This window comes from Setaria italica, chromosome IX (genome assembly GCF_000263155.2).
Source record: "Setaria italica strain Yugu1 chromosome IX, Setaria_italica_v2.0, whole genome shotgun sequence".
Taxonomy (NCBI): domain Eukaryota; kingdom Viridiplantae; phylum Streptophyta; class Magnoliopsida; order Poales; family Poaceae; genus Setaria; species Setaria italica.
The window spans coordinates 4875484-4894187 of record NC_028458.1 but is presented as its reverse complement, the minus strand read 5'-3'; the positions used below and the strand labels follow the sequence as shown (position 1 = coordinate 4894187).

At 50.0% G+C, this 18704-nt stretch overlaps 2 protein-coding genes across 3 annotated transcripts; one reads left to right on the top strand and one right to left on the bottom strand.

Moving 5' to 3' along the window:
• Positions 1–7731: 7731 nt before the first annotated feature.
• On the bottom strand, positions 7732–11349 carry LOC101761593 (protein arginine N-methyltransferase 2). The gene is made up of 2 exons (XM_004981620.3): positions 10565–11349; positions 7732–8186 (listed from the first exon to the last, which is right to left on the bottom strand). Exons 1-2 carry the CDS (start codon positions 11301–11303, stop codon positions 7873–7875), a joined length of 1053 nt encoding a protein of 350 aa, XP_004981677.1. The 5' UTR covers positions 11304–11349; the 3' UTR covers positions 7732–7872.
• A 67-nt stretch (positions 11350–11416) lies between these two features.
• LOC101761074 (pentatricopeptide repeat-containing protein At1g77360, mitochondrial) lies at positions 11417–14874 on the top strand. Of its 2 annotated transcripts, XR_215769.3 has the most exons (3): positions 11417–13295; positions 13443–14017; positions 14545–14874. XR_215769.3 is itself a non-coding variant. In XM_004981619.3 (2 exons), the coding sequence occupies exon 1, from the start codon at positions 11804–11806 to the stop codon at positions 13265–13267; it is 1464 nt and encodes a 487-aa protein (XP_004981676.1). In that variant the 5' UTR covers positions 11417–11803; the 3' UTR covers positions 13268–13295; positions 13443–14301. The 2 variants fall into 2 exon arrangements, 1 of the variants encoding a protein (XP_004981676.1); XM_004981619.3 differs by lacking the exon at positions 14545–14874 and having other exon boundaries at positions 13443–14301.
• Positions 14875–18704: the final 3830 nt, after the last annotated feature.

Here is an 18704-nt window from a genome sequence, read left to right as displayed (position 1 = left end):
TTGGAAGCTGGAAGCTGGCGCAAGGGGAGAGATCGAGGAGAGCACAGCTTTGGATATGACGAGTGATCTTTCGCCGAACACGTGACGGCAGGCCAAGTGCCTGGACCGCCCTACGCCGCGTGGGGTGTGGCTTCATGAGCGCGGTGAACCCGAGCGATCGATCACACGGGCAGCGACAGTTCCGGTCCGTAAAGTCCTAGAAGTTGACTAAGCTTATCACGGGGGTGTGCGTGTGCCGTGCATGATTCCTACCGGCCACTGCGCTGTAGTTCCTACCTGTGAGCAGTGCGTGCACTCCGTGTCGCGGCCAGCAGCGTCATGAGCCAGCCGGCCGCCGCTCACGAGTCTCCGAGGGAACTGGGAAGGGAAGGGACGGTGCGCCGGTCGCACAAGAAAGCCAAGACCTCGTTTTCGTGAGACGAAATGGTCTGAACAAATAGGCGCCATCCGGATCCAAACGTGCGTGTAGGCTCCTCGCCGTCGCCGGGCGGCCACACCGGGCTGGCAGATGGTTACAGTATCGGTGGCAGAGCATAATCCAATACGCAAGGCCGTGGCCTGCAGAGCAATCAGGTCCAGAACAATGGCATGCGATCCATGACTGATGCCGCCTCGAACGAGATCGGTCACGGCCTCACGTGGCGGCGCCGTTCACCGAAGTCTTTTCCAACCCTTGACCGCCGGCCGGTTTGTTCGCTGACGCTGCACCGAAACGCAAAGTGACGGCGGCTAGCTACTGGGGCGAATGCAGCATGTCACGTCCAGTCAGCAGACGGTACTGGGACCACACATCTCCAACATGGCAAGGGGAATTCCTTCGATTTCGGAATTTTTTATTACCAAAGGAAATTAGTATATTCAGGGAACCAAAATTTCCAGGGAGAGCTCTCTTTCGTCTCTGGCGTGCGTAGAAATTACATAGGCGGGATCATTTAATTCGACAACGACGTTGCGCTGCTGCTCAGCTCAGCTACTGCTCAGCTCACCGAAACGTATCTGCTTGCCACGACTACTTTTATTAAATTAAATAGACACAAAACCGCGATTAGTCTTTCCAGAACCCCGTGATCCCGGAACAGATGTGCCGAACTGCCGATGATAAGCTGACTTTTTTTTGATAGGCCGGCGGGAAGGCGAGCTGGCAGAGATGCTCGGCCCGCGGAGAAAGTTAATTAGTCACTGCGCACCGATGCTTCCACGACTGCGTTTTCACCGAGCAAAGCTCACCGCGCCGACGGCGACGTCGACGCTGACGTGACGCGCGGCCTCCTGACGACGGCCGCAGATCGCCGGCGGCGATGGGTGGGGGAGATCCAGCCGGCAGCCGTGACGCGCGAATCCGCTGCGGTTTCGGAAGCCGGTTTTTGCATTGCCCCCGGGATTGGCCTCGCTCGATGTCCATCTCTTTGCTGCTCTACTAGCTGTTTTCAGCCGACGACGAACACCCCGTGAGGTCAGGGCAACTGGGGCAAGTGCTTAGAGCAAAGAGTTGCTATCCAACTTAAAATTTAGCAAATCAGTAAGAAAATCGTAGTCCAACAGAGTTGCTATCTGATTCTTCATCTCATCCGATTTGCCAAACTTCCTCTCACACATGCCAAACTTAGCAAGTCTTTACAAAGTCAATTTGCCTTCCCAAAGTGTTTGCCCCGCATGCAGTAACTACCATAATTGATAGTGCAAAATAAAGAGATTGTTGTAGTGCGAAATGGAGAATCTGTTGGAGTGGATGGAGAGTGTATATTTCTAGAGAGTAACCTAGTTGTTAGTATTTGAAGAGTGGTAAATGGATAGGTTGTTGAAATGAGAAAGTCATTATAGCTTGGATAGAGTCAAAAGTTTGTTGGAGGTGCTCTTAACCTTGCACCGCTGACTTGCCTTGCTGGCTCCGTGTGCGAGCGAGACCTGCTGCGGGCCTGCTGCGGCTGCGTTCGGTGAACCCGAGCTCTGTAACACGCTTTTCGATCGGGCTGCACGGAGGGCGACCGTTCCGACCCGGAAAGCACTAGAACTTGAGTACGTACTTGACTGCGATGCTAGTCGTGTATCACGGGAAGGTGCTGCCACGGGCGCCACTTGTGCCGCTGTGCGTGTGACTCAGTGAGTGTGACCGAGTGGATGCGTTACGTGTCGCTTCCGACAGGCGACAGCGTCAGTTTGTCGGTCGCTGCTCAGGAGTCCGAGGAGGCAAGGAACAGGGGGCATGCACTGTGGGCTGTGGCCGACGCGCCGGTTGCGTGTGGAGAAGCGGGCGTCGCCAGCCGTGGATCGGACGGAGGGAGGACGACACGGTTTTCTGCGAGCAGCGAGAGCTGGCTCTTGCGCGGTGCCCGACGGATCGGAGTGACAGGCGGAACTGGAGGGAAAAGATCACCGCAACAGAGCGCACGCGAACGGAAAAGGGAAAAGGAATTGTTGTTCTTCGCTCGATGATGACAAGCTTTTGCCGAACAAATTAAGCTGGACTTCTAGTTCAGTCTTTTTCATGGGTTTGTTACGGCAGCGAGGAGAAGAAAAACGACTGCCTGTGGGGTCTCGATCCCATCGTGCGTTAGTTTCTAGACTTTATTCGCCGGGCACGCGTGTCGTTGCAGGAGAAACGGCACGTCCCCGCCTCCCCGGGTAAGACACCCCCGGGCGACGGCATGGCGAAGTCTTACCGCTTAACACGGAAAATCAGTTCACGAACAGTGACCTGCGTGCGCGCACTGCACGTCTTCCGTGACACCGGCCCGTCGTGACACGGCGCAATGCCGTGCACTCGCGACCATTCCTAACTTCGGAAAAGGCTCGTCGTCGTCCCTGACCGCCGGTCCACTACTCCACTCCACTTGTCCGTGTGCGTAGACGTGCGGTACAGATTCTGGACTGGCACGAACGATTTCCGGCTAGTGATTGTGGCTACTTTGATGTGGACATCGTCACCGGTCAGCAGGCGTTGGAATAACCAACTTAGACAAAAACAAGCACTACTCTTAGTTGTTAAGGCCTCGAATAACCAACTTTCAGTGTGTAAAATTCTCAATCACAAACGACGCACATCAACTAGGACACAGCAAGTTAGCAAGTGTGACAGGAGCCATATGGTGGCTTGCCCAAGAATTTAGGAGATCGGAGTGAACATTTAGCGTAGGGGTATATAAAGTGCAAGGCGCAATGCGTTGCAATTCGACAAATCAGCATATGCGCACGCACAACTAGTCCAGTTAATTCCAAAGATTAAATATTAATGTGTTTCTTGATGAAAAATAATTATATTAGATAAAACAAGCTCGCAGAGATATGGTACCACAAAAAAGATGCAGCAAGAGCGGCTGTGTGCGCTTAAGAGAGAAGCAGTCAGCAAAAATATCATGCTTGAACAAAACGTAAGGATGGATGTAGGATTGGGTGATTTGACGTTCGATTTAGTTAGTCAGAAAATTGTTGGTGGTGCCGTCGTGGCATGTAGGTTGTTGATGGATATGTGGGCCTGACATTACTGGTGACAGAATGATGCAAAATAATGGTCCACGTTGCAAAATTTCTCGTATACGCGTGCCTTCATCCAATTTTATAGAAGTTAAGAGAAGCGTCTAGTAATATTCTGCCTCACAGTCACGGTAATAGAGGGAAAGATGAAAATCTCGTCTCTGTTGCAAAATTTGGCGGAGTTCTTCTGAAATTTGGCGGGTCCACATCGCAGTGACGAAGAATTTGAAGTTTATGCATGAGGGCATGTGGCACAACATGAGATGTAGAACTTGGTTAACATAATGCCACAACCTCCTGTCAAATATTCATCTTTTGACTTTTATGGTACACCCCACCTCTTCTCCTATCATTCTCTAACAAAATTTTCATAACCGTTAGTATGTTGCTAAAGACATTTGTAAAATCAGCACGCTGTTCAAAGGTTCTACTCCCTCCATTACAAATTATAAGTCATTTTTGAGAGTCAAAGCATTTTATGTTTGACTAAAATTATAGAGATGATCACAAAGTTTTGTAGCACCGAATAAATATACTATGGAAATATATTTAATGAAGAAACTAATGGTACTTATTTGGTATCATGAATATTAGTACTTTATTGTATAAATTTGATTAAACTTGAGATGCTTCGACTCTCAAGAAAATTGAAATGACTTATCATTTGAAATGGAGGGAGTGAAAAGTGTCTCCCTCTTGTTTTTCCAGTACCCTTACTGTTCCCTTTTGTACATAGTTTGAAATATGCTAACGAACGTGCGTTGCATTGGTGGCATGGCAACGTGACAGCAACAGAAGTGCCACATGGCCGTATGCAACGGAAATTGACGACACATGACCCTATTTTATTGCTGGTACGAGTAGCTAGGACGGCGGTGCCAGGTGTGGTGGTAACGGTGGAGACACAGCCTCCACGTACGGGAGGCATAGGAGAAGAACGGTGGACTACTGGAGTAGCTTGGATTCCCAGGACCACGAGTTTGGTCGAGTACGCAGAGGAGATCGTCGGTAGAAAAAAGGATAGAATTAGCACAGATCGTGAAACGTATCGGCCTGCTAATCTGGGCATCTGGCACTACGAAAATCCACAAAACAAACCGCGATTAGTCTTCCAGAAAACCGGTAATCCCGGACCAGCTCACAGCTGTGATGATAAGCGGACTCCCTGATAGGTAGTTGGGTGGTCAGGCGAGTGGCGGCGGCGGGCAGATACTTTTGTTCAGTCAGAAGAGAGGTAGGTGGCCGAGGGGACAGGTGTCGCGTGCCGATGACCGGGTGGCTTCTAGAAAGCGAAGCACAGGAACGTCAAAGCTGCCGCGACCGGGAACGTTGCCCCGTGACGAGGGCAGTGAACGAGCCGAGCGCCCGTCCCCGCCGGTGGGTGGGAGTGGGTCGTCTCCACCGTCCGGCATCCCGCCGTGAACCCGTGTGCGACCTCGCGGTTTGATCACGCGCTGGGACTGGGAGCCGGGCCCGGCCGGCCTCGCCGCACGGGCTATGGAAGGAGGGCACAACTTGGCATTGGCTACGAGTACGACGAGGAGGAGTAGCGTATGCCTTCGCCAAGGACGTGCGAACGGGGCAGCTGCTCGTTGGTACCGTTCCGTTGCGTCCCCGTCCGATCCGTGTGCGAATGTCTTCGACGAACCTACTAGTTGCAGCGGCAGGTGCAACCGGGGACTAACCCAACCAAAAACCTCTTGTTGGAAGACCACCACACGGACAGCGACGGTTCCGGCCGGTCGAGGAAGTCCTCGAGCTCGGCTGCTATCACGGGGAGGCGCAACCGGTCCTGCGGCTACCGTTGTCGATCGACTGCACACTGACCGAGTGGACGCGCTCCGCGTCGGCTTCCCCCATCAGACGACCGTCCGTCGCCGCTCACGAGTTGGAGGAATGGGGGGCACTGTGGCGACCCGCGGAGATCCCATTCCCAGCAGTGGCCGGGCGGCGGGCAGGCATGCCTAGATCACGGGGACGCGTCGTCGTCCAGAAGGTCGCCCATAGGAATGATGAGAGCCGAGAGCTGGATCATCTGTTTTGCTCGGACCAACCAAATTTCTTGTTACTCTGACAGAGTGACAGCGAACAGGATCTGATCATCGCAGGCAAACTTGCTGCCGGGCAAGCTGATCGTTACGGGGGGAGAAGGCTGCGTCGATCCGGAGCCTGTAGAAGCGTGGAACAACCCACGAGGTGTGACCAACGGAAAGGTAAGTCCCGGAACAACGACACGCACCGGGCACCGGCACGTCATCGGCGAGCGCGACCGACCCAGCTTTGAAGGTTCTTTGACAGCCGTTCCGTTCCACTGACCCAAGCTGTAACAGTAGTGATCATCAGCGGGGCACCTGGTTGATGTGAACAGCACCAGTCCGCAGTAGGTGTGCAAGTTTAGAGCCACTGCTCCTACTCGTGATGACCGAGTGTATGGCCTTATTTAGTTGCCCAAAGTTTGGAGGTGCAAAATTACCGTTATAGCACCGTAGCACACTGTAGCTTTTCATTTGTATTTGTGAATTATTGTCCAAATATTGACTAATTAGGCTCAAAAGATTCGTCTCGCAAAGTACAATAAAACTGTGCAATTAGTTTTTAATTTCATCTACATTTAGTACTCCATGCATGTACCGCAAGTTTGATGTGATGGGGAATCTTCTTTTTGCATAGTGTCAGAGTTGGGAGTTTTGAGGGAACTAAACATGGCCTATGTGTTCCAAGGAATGCCAGCTGGTCGCAGGCGCAGGCCATCACGTGTTCGAGGAATGGGGACTTGCGCGTCGTGCGGGGAGAGATCGGAACGGCACCTATTTATACTAATTACAGTATTAAATATAGATTAATTATAAATCTAATTCCTATAATTAGGTTTAATAGATTCGTCTTGCGAATTTGCTCAGCAGTTTTGTAGTTAGTTTTATAATTAGCTCATATTTAGTCTTCCTAATTAGCCTTCGAATATCCGATATGACAGGCTAAACTTTAGCACATGGTATCAAACACCTGCTAAATCACTTGGGAGACGGCAGGCAGGCGGTGGCCGTCCATACCTGGTTTCACGCGTGAACAGAGGAAGGAAATGTCTTTCATCACAGTCGCAGGATTCGTTAACGAAAGATCAGTTCCGCTGGCAAGTACATGCGCTGCACCTGCACGTCGTCAGCGAGATCGGCCGGTGTGGATCGATAGAATCTGAGAACCCGTCTCCTAGCACGGGGAGGCCGTTACCCGCTCCGATGTGAACACGTTCCGTGTCGCATCCGACTGCGCCGGCGAGTCGGTCGCGGCCCACGAGTCCGAGGAATGCGGTCGGTTGCGTACTCGCGTCGCGTGTGGAAACAAGAGCGACTCCGCCTGTGTTCTGCCTTCCGTTCCGTGTGCCACGCTTCCAACAAACGCCAGTCCGGTCGCAGCCCACGCTTGTCCGACGAATGGAGCACTGTGCCTACGCTACGTCCACGTGGGGCGTCGTGATCGTAACTTGCGGGGCGGCGCACAGCTAGTGTGGTAATGGATCATCATTCTCATGTTTCCTTCTTAATCCAAGTTAGCTTTATCTATTTTAACTTAAAATCATATATTATTATTACCTAACCCTTGTTAAACCTGATAATTAATTTTCCAAGTCCATACGCCTAGCGGCACAGGGATGGGGAGCATCCACGCCTAGTTCACTCCCATATTTCTTCTTGCTCTGGCAGCTCAACATAGCTACTCCTACAGCGAGCACAGGATGAGAAGTCTGTACCGAACCCCGAGTATCCGAACGGCCGTGAAGGCCCCGAGGCCCGTGCTCAGCCTTGCCGGGCGAGCAGATCGTTAAGGGCAGCGTCCAGAACATGACATGGAAAAGCGTGGAAAACCACCAGCAGAAATTAAAGATAAGTTCCAGAACAACGACGTGCATTGCTCAGCAGTCACTCACCAACGACATCGACCGGGTGACTTGGCAAGGCCACTCACGTCACGCAATCGCGACTATTCCAGCTTTGGGGGCTTCTCTGACCCCCAGTCCTCTTCAATGACCGACCCGGGCGCCGGGAATGCAGTAAGAATGATCGTGGAATACCACAACTGACAGTGACCACTCGACCCAGACATCACCGGTCTGCAGTAGGTGCAACGGGAAGTTTGGAACCACGTTTCTCGAACGTGACGTGGAAAATGATTGCCAGGGACTGAATTTCCACCTTCCACGGGAGTTCGCTTCCATCGACCCAACCCAAATGCACACATCAAGAACATGCGAAAGCGAAACCATCACACGCCGAAAGAAAGTTCAGCTCCTTAACTGAGACAGAATGTTATTTTGTAGCACAGCATGCTTGAACAAATGTAGCGAAAAAGAGTTCCCAAACTTGAGACGCAAATTAGAGAGATACCCCGGCTACTTCGTCAAATTCACTCAGCCTCTGACTCCGACTGGCAAACGGGGAGGTGGTAGGTGTCCAGCTGCCAGTACTTCTGCTTCACGCCCTTCCAGACTTCATCGGCCAGGCAATCTTTCACGGGGAGAGGGATGAACTGCGTCGAATACCCCAGGTTCGCCAGCTCCAATGCGACGAGCTGGCAATACACCACGTGGAAGAACGCGTTGTCGCCGCAGAGGCCGTTGAAGTATGAGTAGATACCTCCAGGCTTCAGTAGCTTAGGAAGGTGTTGGTGGAATTCCCTCATGTCCTCGTAGTATTCCCCATAAGTGTCAAAAAATATACCTGTGAGAAAAAGAATGTCATTACAGAACATGTCCCAAGTACGAACATATAGCTTTAGCATTTTGATCTGCTTTCCACTAACCAGTTAAAACAAGCTGGGCCAATTCCTTTAAAGTTTAGCATGTCAATATAGATTACCTAAAATATCATTTGAAGAGTTTATTAGCTTACTAGACTCCCCAGCAATACTACTGTCTACTGATGGATTCCTTGTCTGTCAATTGCAGTATACAGATCAAATTTGCAACGAACTGTTTTTATACTAGTAGTCGGAAAGTCAAGTTATTTGATGGCAGTATCTAATTATCTATTCTGTGTGTGGATTCATATTCATCTCTGATGGTAAATAGATTAAGAACTTTTTCTTTAAAGAAAACAATCAGAGGAGGTCATCATCACGTCAGCAGTTACATATCATTTTCAGCTATCATACCGAACACTTTCAGCATAGTTGGTTGCAGACTTTCAGATTGCTTTCTTGCTTTCCTTTGATGCTTTAAAATAATTGAAAAAAGGCTAGTGATGTATGTGTAAGTCAAAGTCTCAAAGACGGCAAACTGCACATGACTTGACATATCCAAAACTAGATTTTATTGAGGAACTATGCGCTCATAATTCAACAATTTATCCACAAAGAATGCTGACTAGTGCTTGAATTCAATGAATTGTCATGCACTTCACATCTTCTATTTGAACATATATTATTCAGCATTACAATTTCAAAACGATGACTGACAAGCATTATCTAAATCTTCAATGGCATTACTATCTCTGCTGATAAATAAAGTATGAAAATGCATGATGTAGAAACAAGCATCCATACAATCGAGATAGAAACTATGCTTGAACTCAGAAGCTCAAATCACTTATTTTGAACATATCTGCTACAAACAATCTACTGTAGGACACTCAAAAACGATTAAAATCATGGGGAAAAGAAAGGGTCCATTTCTATGGAAAATTTGAGTGTGGTGCTGTTTGGTAGGAAAGAATGCTGGTTTAGGTGCTTGTGTTCCTCACCTAATAAGAGCTATGAGGGGGAAAATGGAGAAAGAGATACGGACAAAGCAGATTAATAAGAACAGACAGATTCTCAGGTATTGGTTTTCACACTTTGTGATTGCTTGTTGCGTAAAATGTATCACACATCAGATTGGTTTATAAGTATTGTAGTATCTTCCAAGTTCATGCGTTTTTTCAACTAATCTATCCAAAACGTTATTTCCTCTATCTGTTCCTATGTTTTCTACTACATTACTCTGGGGCTGCTATGTGCAGCCCATTAGGGCCCAGGTCAGATTAGATTTATTATTTTGAGACAAGATTAGATTGACTTCATTCCTTAATTCTAGAGATTGGTTTCTTAGGAGTCAAGTCACTCCATCTATATAAGGATGGGACTGTAACTCTTTTGATTAAACAAGAAGTAGATCAAGAATTTCTATCTCCAGCTATCCCTGCCCTTGTGGTGTGGCCGTAGTTCGTTGGCATGGTTTTAAGGCCATTTAAAATAGCCATGACAGGGGTTGTGCATTTCCAGTGTTTTTGTCATTCCTTTTCCATTATATTCATGCATCACAAAGAGGACCTATGGCCTAAGCGCTTGCCAACTACTTTTCTCATTCAATCTAGCTCTAAGGAGAATCACAATGATTAGTGAAGAGTGCCCCACCACAATTATTACTTCAATGGATGAAGATACTCAAAATTTAATGACATGTTTAAACAAGGGACCACCTTAACATAAATTCATCAAGAAAAATAATACTGTTAGTTCTGTGCGCAGTGTTGCAAATTACTACATTGGAGTTGAAGCTAAACAAGGTTTCCTGGTGCCATGCCAGGCTATGCACAAGAAGCCTGTGTGCTGATTCTTCTGCTGTGAAAGGTCCAAACTCACCTCTGAAAATTTTTAGCAGCACGAATCTGAAAGCTTTCACTATATTATTATAGTTTTTTAGACACTTCTCTGTTCTAAGTTCTAACAAACTTGTACTGTATGACAAAACAACCACCAAAACCAACTGGAAAACTAAAGCTGCCTTTTCAACCATTCATCAAAATTGTGAATCTAACAAAATCCTATGACATTCTAGAAAGGCCACAAAGACAGAGAAACAGCTATTGCTAAATCATATAGCATTATAGAAAGGCAACAATCTTCTTTCACCTTTTGCCCAACTTTTCCGTGCTTCTCAATTCCTCTGCTAGAGCATGCCAACAGTAAGGCAACCCATGTAAATGTTACTGCAGACACGCCTAGAACTACAACATTCCTCAACATGGAAACTTATCCCCAAACAAGCAATCATCGCAACATCAAAGATCAAACATGACAGCAATGAACTGAATAGGCAGAGTTAAAAAATTTCTCATACCATCATAAGATCCGAGCTGCGGCATCACGTCCTGCCATCTCCCGAACACGATCCTGACGTTCTTCTTCTCGCCCCACCCGAGCTTGAGCATCCGCGCGTACACCTCTGGGTGGGCCTCGACGATGGTGTGCTCCTCGGGCTCGTACCGCTGTATCGCCTCGTCCACGAGCCCCATCCCGAACCCAATGTTGAGCACCTTGCCGCCGCCTTGGCACACCGCCCGCGCGTGCGCCTCCATCAGCGGCCGCTCCCACGCCATCATCACCGCCTTGCTCTCCGCGTCCATCACCCTCTCCTCGCTGAACGAGACCCTGGATTCGAGGTAGCTCTCAGCGGGGGCGCTGTCGGAGGCGTTCGCAGGGGCCGCCTGTCGTCGCGCGACGGTACCGAGGATGAGCTCGGAGCGGAGCGCGTGGTCGAGGAGGAGGTCGTAGGTGTCGGGCTCGGATGCGAGGTCCCCCGCGGAGAGGCCCGAGGGGGAGAGCGCGTTCCATGGCGCACCGCACTCGAGGAGGAGGCGCGCAACGGCGGCGTGCCCCCCCGCGGCCGCGTGCATGAGGGGGGTCAAGCCGGCGGCATCAAAGTGGGTCGCGTCAGCTCCTGAAGCAAGGAGTCTAGCGACTTCATCCTCGTCACCAGACTTCGCCGCCGCGCAGAGCAGCTCCTCCGGCGACTTGCCCTCCTTGCTCTCCGGCGCCGCCGCCATTTTTTTGGGTCGAGCAGTTGAGTTCCCCCCCATTTCTCGCCCTCTCTGAGGTTTTTGCTCACGAGCTCTGGGCCTTTTGATTTCCAACTAGGCCTATCTGGGCCCATTCAGTTCACCGGGCTTAGAGGCTTACCGGTCCGCAGACACCTTAGCCGCCGCACCCCCAAACCACGCAGGCAGTTGAAACAGCGACGTCGGCCACTCCCTCTCGCTCGATCCACACCGCCACGGCGCCACCTGCTGCACACCGGCGTCCCTAGCAGCCCAGCTACGCGGACGGTGACGGGCTGACGGCGCGGCTCCGGGAGGGCGCGCTCTCCTGCTGCACACCGTCGACTGTCGTAGGCGCGGCTCAGGGAGTGGGCGCGCCGCGCGCGTGGTTCCAGCGTTCCAGGGCGCCCGGGGACGGGAGCCGCGAGTGCGGTAGGCCAGGACCGCACTGCGGCGCGCGGTAGGTGCAGCCTGTACCTGAGTGGCCGAGCTGCGCCATCGCTTCACCGCCCTCAGCGCCTTGGGTGGGTGCCAGAAGCGAAATGGGTGGACTCCGCCACACCTGGTTGGAGGCACGCAAGGTGTTCGTAAGAATGCTTAGCAGTGGAGGCGCGGCCAGCGTTAGTGGCGAGGTTCTGGTGGATGCATTAGTCCCAGCCAAGCGCCTCTGCAAGCTCATCATCTCCTGCCGGAAGGCCTCGGCTCTGGAGCACGAGCTCGACCACAGCGGCTTCCGCGTCACACCGGAGGTCGCGGAGCGTGTCTTGGAGCGCCTTGACAATGCTGGCATGCTTGCGTACCGCTTCTTTGAATGGGCACGGAGGCAGAAGCGCGGTGGGTGCGCGCACACCGTGCGCTCCTTCCACACGGTGGTCGCGTCCCTCGCCAAGATCAGGCAGTACCAGCTCATGTGGGACGTCGTGGCCATCATGCGCAAGGAGGGCGTGGCCAATGTCGAGACGTTCTGCATCATCATGCGCAAATATGCCCGGGCACAGAAGTTCGATGAGGCTGTTTACACGTTCAATGTCATGGAGAAGTACGGTGTTGCCCCCAACCTCGCTGCCTTCAACAGCTTGCTTTGTGCGCTGTGCAAATCTAAGAATGTGCGCAAGGCCCAGGAGATCTTTGACAAGATGAATAATCGGTTCACTCCTGATGCCAAGACCTATAGCATCTTGCTTGAGGGCTGGGGGAGAGCACCAAACCTCCCAAAGATGCGGGAGGTCTACAATGAGATGCTTGAATCTGGTTGCCAACCTGACATCGTCACATATGGTATCATGGTTGATGCACTCTGCAAGGCGGGCAGGATTGAGGAGGCTGTCCTTGTTGTGCATGACATGAGCTCCAGGGGATGCCAACCGACGACCTTCATATACAGTGTCTTAGTGCATACGTATGGAGTTGAGATGAGGATCGAGGATGCTGTTGCAACATTTTTGGATATGGAGAAGGATGGAATTGTGCCTGATGTTGTTGTGTACAACGCGCTCGTCACTGCCTTCTGCAAAGTGAAGAAGTTTGACAATGCCTTTCGAGTCATGGATGACATGGAAGGCCATGGAATCACACCGAATTCAAGGACCTGGAACATCATCCTAAATACTCTGATTAGCCATGGGAAGGATGATGAGGCATACAGGGTCTTCCGCAGCATGATTAAACGCTGCCAACCGGACTCTGATACTTACACCATGATGATAAAGATGTTCTGTGAGAATGATAAAATAGAGATGGCACTGAAGGTATGGAAGTACATGAGGTTGAAGCAGTTTCTTCCAAGCATGCACACATTCTCCGTGCTGATCAATGGTCTGTGTGACAAGGGTGAGGTTAGCCAAGCTTGTGTCCTGCTTGAAGATATGATAGAGAAGGGCATTAGACCTCCTGGTTCGACATTTGGCAAGCTGAGGCAGCTGCTTTTGAAAGAAGGAAGGAAGGATGTGCTTGACTTTCTTGTTGAGAAAATGAAGATCCTCATTCAAGAACCTTTGTTTGATTGATCGATCCTGATCCTTCGCTTCTCCAGTGGTATGAACGCTTGCACCTGTCATCCATTCTGACACACGTGATTAGAATAGGGTTAATGCTCCAAATGCTTGCTCTTGTTTATTCATTCTTAATTTGCAATGCTATTTGTTAATCTACATCTGAGTTTCCATTGCTGGTATTCTTCAGGGTTCATGCTTTTAATGTGCCACTCCAGCTGTTCAGCCTATGCGGTTACTGTTTAGGTTTTATGGATAAATGTTCCCAGTTGAAGTTGAAGGATCACAGGATTCCCATCCAAGCTCTGGCCTTGTTATTGACATCTCACTCAATCATTACAATCAAACAACTCATGCCTAAATTAGCTCACTGGCAACTTGTTGCATTGTAAGACAGAGACTTGAGTCCTCTAAAAGAGATGAATTCCATGTGATCCATGGATCAAGAGGACTTGTTAGGTGCAAGAATCCTGCAAGAACCGGTGTCAGCCACAAGTGTCCATTTTCTGAACTAGAGAGCTTGTGACAACTTGTTCAGGCACAAGTCACTGCTACCTCTAAATTGGTACTAGTCTGAGCACTTGGTCCATGGAAAGGGGCATCGTGTTGCTCGAGTATTTAAAATGATGGATGGAGTTGCTCTTACAAGCAATACAAGCATACAACTAGCTCCATGTTGTTGAAGTTGCTGCTTCCCTTAAAAAATGAGACCTTCTCTAGAAAGCTGTGGATTGCATGTTTGGCGTTCCTGTGCAGATAAGAAAGGTAAGCCAAATGAATAGCTAATGTTTTTTTTTCTACTGAACTGAATTTCCGCTGCTACATGAGACAGACTATATCATGTTCTCTCTTTTTTCTTTTGCGAAGCCAGTTGGAATTGTCTTGTGTAAAAGCTAGATAAATCATAAAAGACAAAATGGTGAATACTGTTTTGCTGTAGAACAAGTAGCCAAGCAGGTGATTGTGATACGGCGTTAGATGTTCAACTACTGAGTGTTCTTGCATCTGTACTTCTGGTATAAAATTCAACATCTTGTGCTTTTGGTCCAGTACCATTTTACATCACTTGAGCCTTAGGGAAATTTAGCTGTAATTAAATTCAGAGGATTTGAAGATGATATTTTTTGAAAGCATCTTTTGGCCAAATTTGTGTGCAGTCCATCTAGTTCAGTTCTGACAGTCAATATCTGTATGATATTTTTGCACCGAACATAAATAATGTGAGAAGGCTCATCTAAAGATAATACTTCTGTCGTAATGCTATTCTATTGTTTTCTACATATACACTGCAGGAGGAATTGATGGTCAAACTTTCATTTTAGAGATCATTCCAGTGTCCAAAACAATGTGGCATTTTGTTTCTGTTGCGGTGCAGTTGGGCCAATTTGGGTGAAATAATTTCACACTGATATGGACGAATTGCAGAATTCTTGTGAAATTCATGTGCATTGGGGGTGTGAACTACTGGTATCTCCCCCTCGCCATGGCTTCTCTGTTGCAAGATCACAAGATTATTTGCTTTTAGGGTATTGATTTTATTCTTGCTTAAACTGTTGACTCTCTGGAATCCTTTGGTTGAGCCATGATAAATAAGAGTATCTTCTGAAGCCATTTACCCATCTGCCATTCTGAATATTTTGGGAATGAAAAGATCAACAAGTGCAAAGGAGACTGAAGCTGGCTGATGAAACAAATCCAGCTGAGCCATCCATGAACGTAACGTTGAGTATGCTAATATTAAAATTTTTGAATGGATTATGCTAATATTAATTTGCTGCCCAGATGAGGGCCATACGAGCGGGCCTTGGTTTTTCTAGTTACTATACCAGAATATGCCTAGGTGTTTTTTTCACCTGAAAAGGTTTATGACTCAACTGTGTACGTACTTCTGAAAATGATAGATTTAGGCGAACAAAGGCAAGATTTGGTCATGGAATTCATGGATGCATGGTAATATAAACTAATGTGTCATTCTTTTTTTCTTTTGAACGTGTCATCAAGCCTAGCGCTCGAAACATTGGCTCCAGACTCCCGGTACATCACGGTATCGCACTATAGAAGGCAGCCGTAGCCGTAGGCATCTTCTGTAGTGTGATGTGATGACCACGGCCGTTCTTGGAGTGCTAACAATAATAACACCGTCGTAGGGTGTTTGGTAGCACTTCATTCAAAAAAATCAGCTTCACTTTACCAATTTCATATTTTTCCTGCTCCACTCTACCAACTCTAGAAAAAGATGGAGTTATTGTACGTGTAAGGGCCTGTTTGGTTATGGATGCTTATTTATAAGTTGCTTATTGTAGTTGCTTATTTATAAAGTCTAGGTGTTTGGTTTGGGTTGCTTATTTGCAATAAATAACACTGCTATTGACACATTTGCCCCTGCCATCCCATTTTCCACTACCCCTAGTAATTACCAGCTCCTAGTCCTTGGCTGGCGCCAGAAGAAGCGGGCAGCGGCCAAGCGCGAGCGGCGGGCGGGCGGCGGCGCGGAGGCGGGCGGGCGGCGGGCGCGAGCGGGAGCGGCGGGCCGCGGCGGGGCGCGAGCGGCGGGCGCGCGGCGCGGAGGCGGGCGGGCGGAGGGCGCAGCGGCGGCGGCGGGCGGAACTGGCGGTCTGAGTGGTGACAGGATAGAGGAGAGAGAAAGGGGAGAGAGGAGAGAGAATGAGGGTAGGAGGTGTAAAAGTGCCCCATAAGCAACCATAAGCAACTCAAAAATTGCTTATTTGCTTATGCATAAGCAACTTATAAGCAAGTCTATAAGCAAGAGTGTTTGGGTTATAAGCAACTTATTTGCTTATTTTTAAGTTGCTTATGAATAAGCAACCATAACCAAACAGGCCCTAATCCAGCTTTATAAACATGAGGACTTATTATAAATAGTCTATTTTACCAATTGTGAATGGACCCACGTATCCTTCTCTCGTCATTTCTCTCCTCTTCCTCTCTGCGTGGCGATGCGCAACCCCATCTTCGCCAAATGCGGCAGGGTGACCGTGCTCGGGGAGGTGTCCCTGGAGTAGCAGCACCTGCGCATCGAGAACGCGCGCCTCAAGGACGAGCTCGACCGCGTCTGCGCACTCGCCGGCAATTTGCTGGACACGCAAATCCATCTGCTTCAAGCAGTGCACTGATGCGATGTGCTAGATGCACCTTGCCTTGATCTACTCCCTCTCTCGATCTGTTTCTTCATCAGCGATGTGCTAGATGCACCTTGCCTTGATCTTCTCCCTCTCTCAATCTGTTTCTTCATCAGCGATGTGCTAGATGCACCTTGTCTTGATCTTCTCCCTCTCTCGATCTGTTTCTTCATCAGCGTCAACATTGTTTATTGGTTCCAGTGACTTCGTCAATCAATTTAATAAAGATGCGACTACTCCCGCCGCAACGGTCGCGACACCTGGGTCTCCCTCGGCGGCGTGCTCCTCTGCTTCACCGGCACCGAGGCCCTCTTCGCGGACCTCGACTACTTTAGCGTCCGCTCCCCATCCAACTCAAGGGCGGCGCGGCCTCGCGGTACCGGCGCTGCTGCGGGGATCCCTCCACTGCCAATGCTGGTCAGTTCCTCGGGCTCCGGGAGCAGGCCTCCGTGGGGCGCGTCGGCGGCGGAGGCTGAGGAGGCCGAGGAGTAGCCCCGACCCGCGGAGGAGCGGCTTCGCGGGCCGCGTTGGCGGCGGAGGCCGTGGGTGGCGAAAGAGCGACCCGCGGGCGGCGGAGCGGCCCCGACAGCCGGCGGAGAGTAGGCGACTGCGGCGCAGCCTGAGGGGAAAAACGGAGAGAAAGAAGAGCGGGCGTTCATGGTGGGTCATTACCCACTAACCTACTAACCTACGAGGAGGTCTGACTAGTATTTTTGGAGCACTCCTCGAGATACTTCGAAAAAGAATGTGGATTCGGCTCTCAACTTCATCTTTTTTTTGAGTTAGAGTTGATGAAGCTGGATGTGTTTGGCAGAGAGTTTTGTGAAGGTGGTGGAGTGGAGCTATTTTTTTGAGTGGAGTGCTGCCAAACACCCCCTTAGACTAATCCTAGTGAAAGTTTCGTAGAGGTTTCATGCATATTATACGATGACACATCAGCATATGTGATGACATGGCAACGTAATTATGAAGAGAGAAGAAAGAAGTTTCGTCAAGATGAAATTGTGTATGCACTGTTTCTAAAACTATGAAACCGGATGAAACTAGCGTTGAGAGCTAAAGTTTCGATTCATATGATCATTATCCAATCACATACCTTACAATTAAATGGAATACGCAGTTTATAAAATCGTGAAATGAAATTTTGCATTAGAAAAATTGGTTTCATTTATCAACACAGTCCTCTTAAAAATCGCGACATGAACCTCCGCAACGGGAAAAACCTTAGTGCGCCCGTTGCTTGGATTTCAGGCAAAGACGACTGAACGAACGGCTAGAATAATGGCGCCGCGCCGTGGGGGCATGGCATGGGTTTGGCCGTATGGGTCGGGGGCGGCGGGCGTACAGGCGTACAGCGAGCGTGCTGGAGCCTGAACCGTACGAGATCGCCGCTCGCTCCGGAGTCCGGACGCCGCGCGCTCTGCCTTGCCTTGCTCGCCGCATTAAATTCCGCGCCCCGGGATACGGGGATTGGTTGCCCGGTGGGTGGTGGCAGCGGCGGTTCTCGACCGGAACCACGCCGATCCCATGCCATTTTCACGGCGGCCGCCGCGATGAACGAACAGGCTATAATCCAGCAGTGGTCACGCGTCTGGAAGACGAAACGCGAGGAAATATCTACGGCCCGTCCCCGCCCGTGATCTATCCATCCATCAGCTCGTCATGCCCGCCTGTGACCACCGCACGGGGGGCGCGCATGTGAGCGAGGCAGGGGGAGGCTGCAGCGGCACGGGCATGTGGGCGGTAGTAGAAAGCGAGCACCTGTCCTTTCCGGCCACCACCGGCCAGCGCGCCGTGGATGCCGGACATGCCGGACGCCACCAGCGAGACGGGGCTCCCTCTCGCCGCTCACATGCGCAGCGCCCCGTATGGGAGCAGTACTAGCACGGGAGCAGGTGATGGCCGGCTCCCCGCTACTTGTCTGGGCGCTGGGCGGCGTAATCCGGCGAGGAAGAGGCAGCGGGTTTCCATCAATGGCGCTGATGCTGATGCCATCGCGGCGCGGAATTTAATGGCCTAACGGACCGGGAGATCTCTTGCCCCTTTTAGATGATGTTGACTTGTTGGGAGGTCCGTGCCAATGTCACGGCTGCCTGCGCGGCATGCATATGCGACGTGATTACGCTAGTGATCCTGTACTCTTGACAATTTGGGGCAGCTTTTCTGCGTAGGGTTTACTCCTCCTGGCCTTTAGGCCATGTTTAGTTGAATTCAAAATCCCAACTTTAGCACTATGCAAATCAAAAATTAATTGCACAATTTTGTTGTACTTTGCAAGATGAATCTTTTAAGCTTAATTAGTCAATATTTAG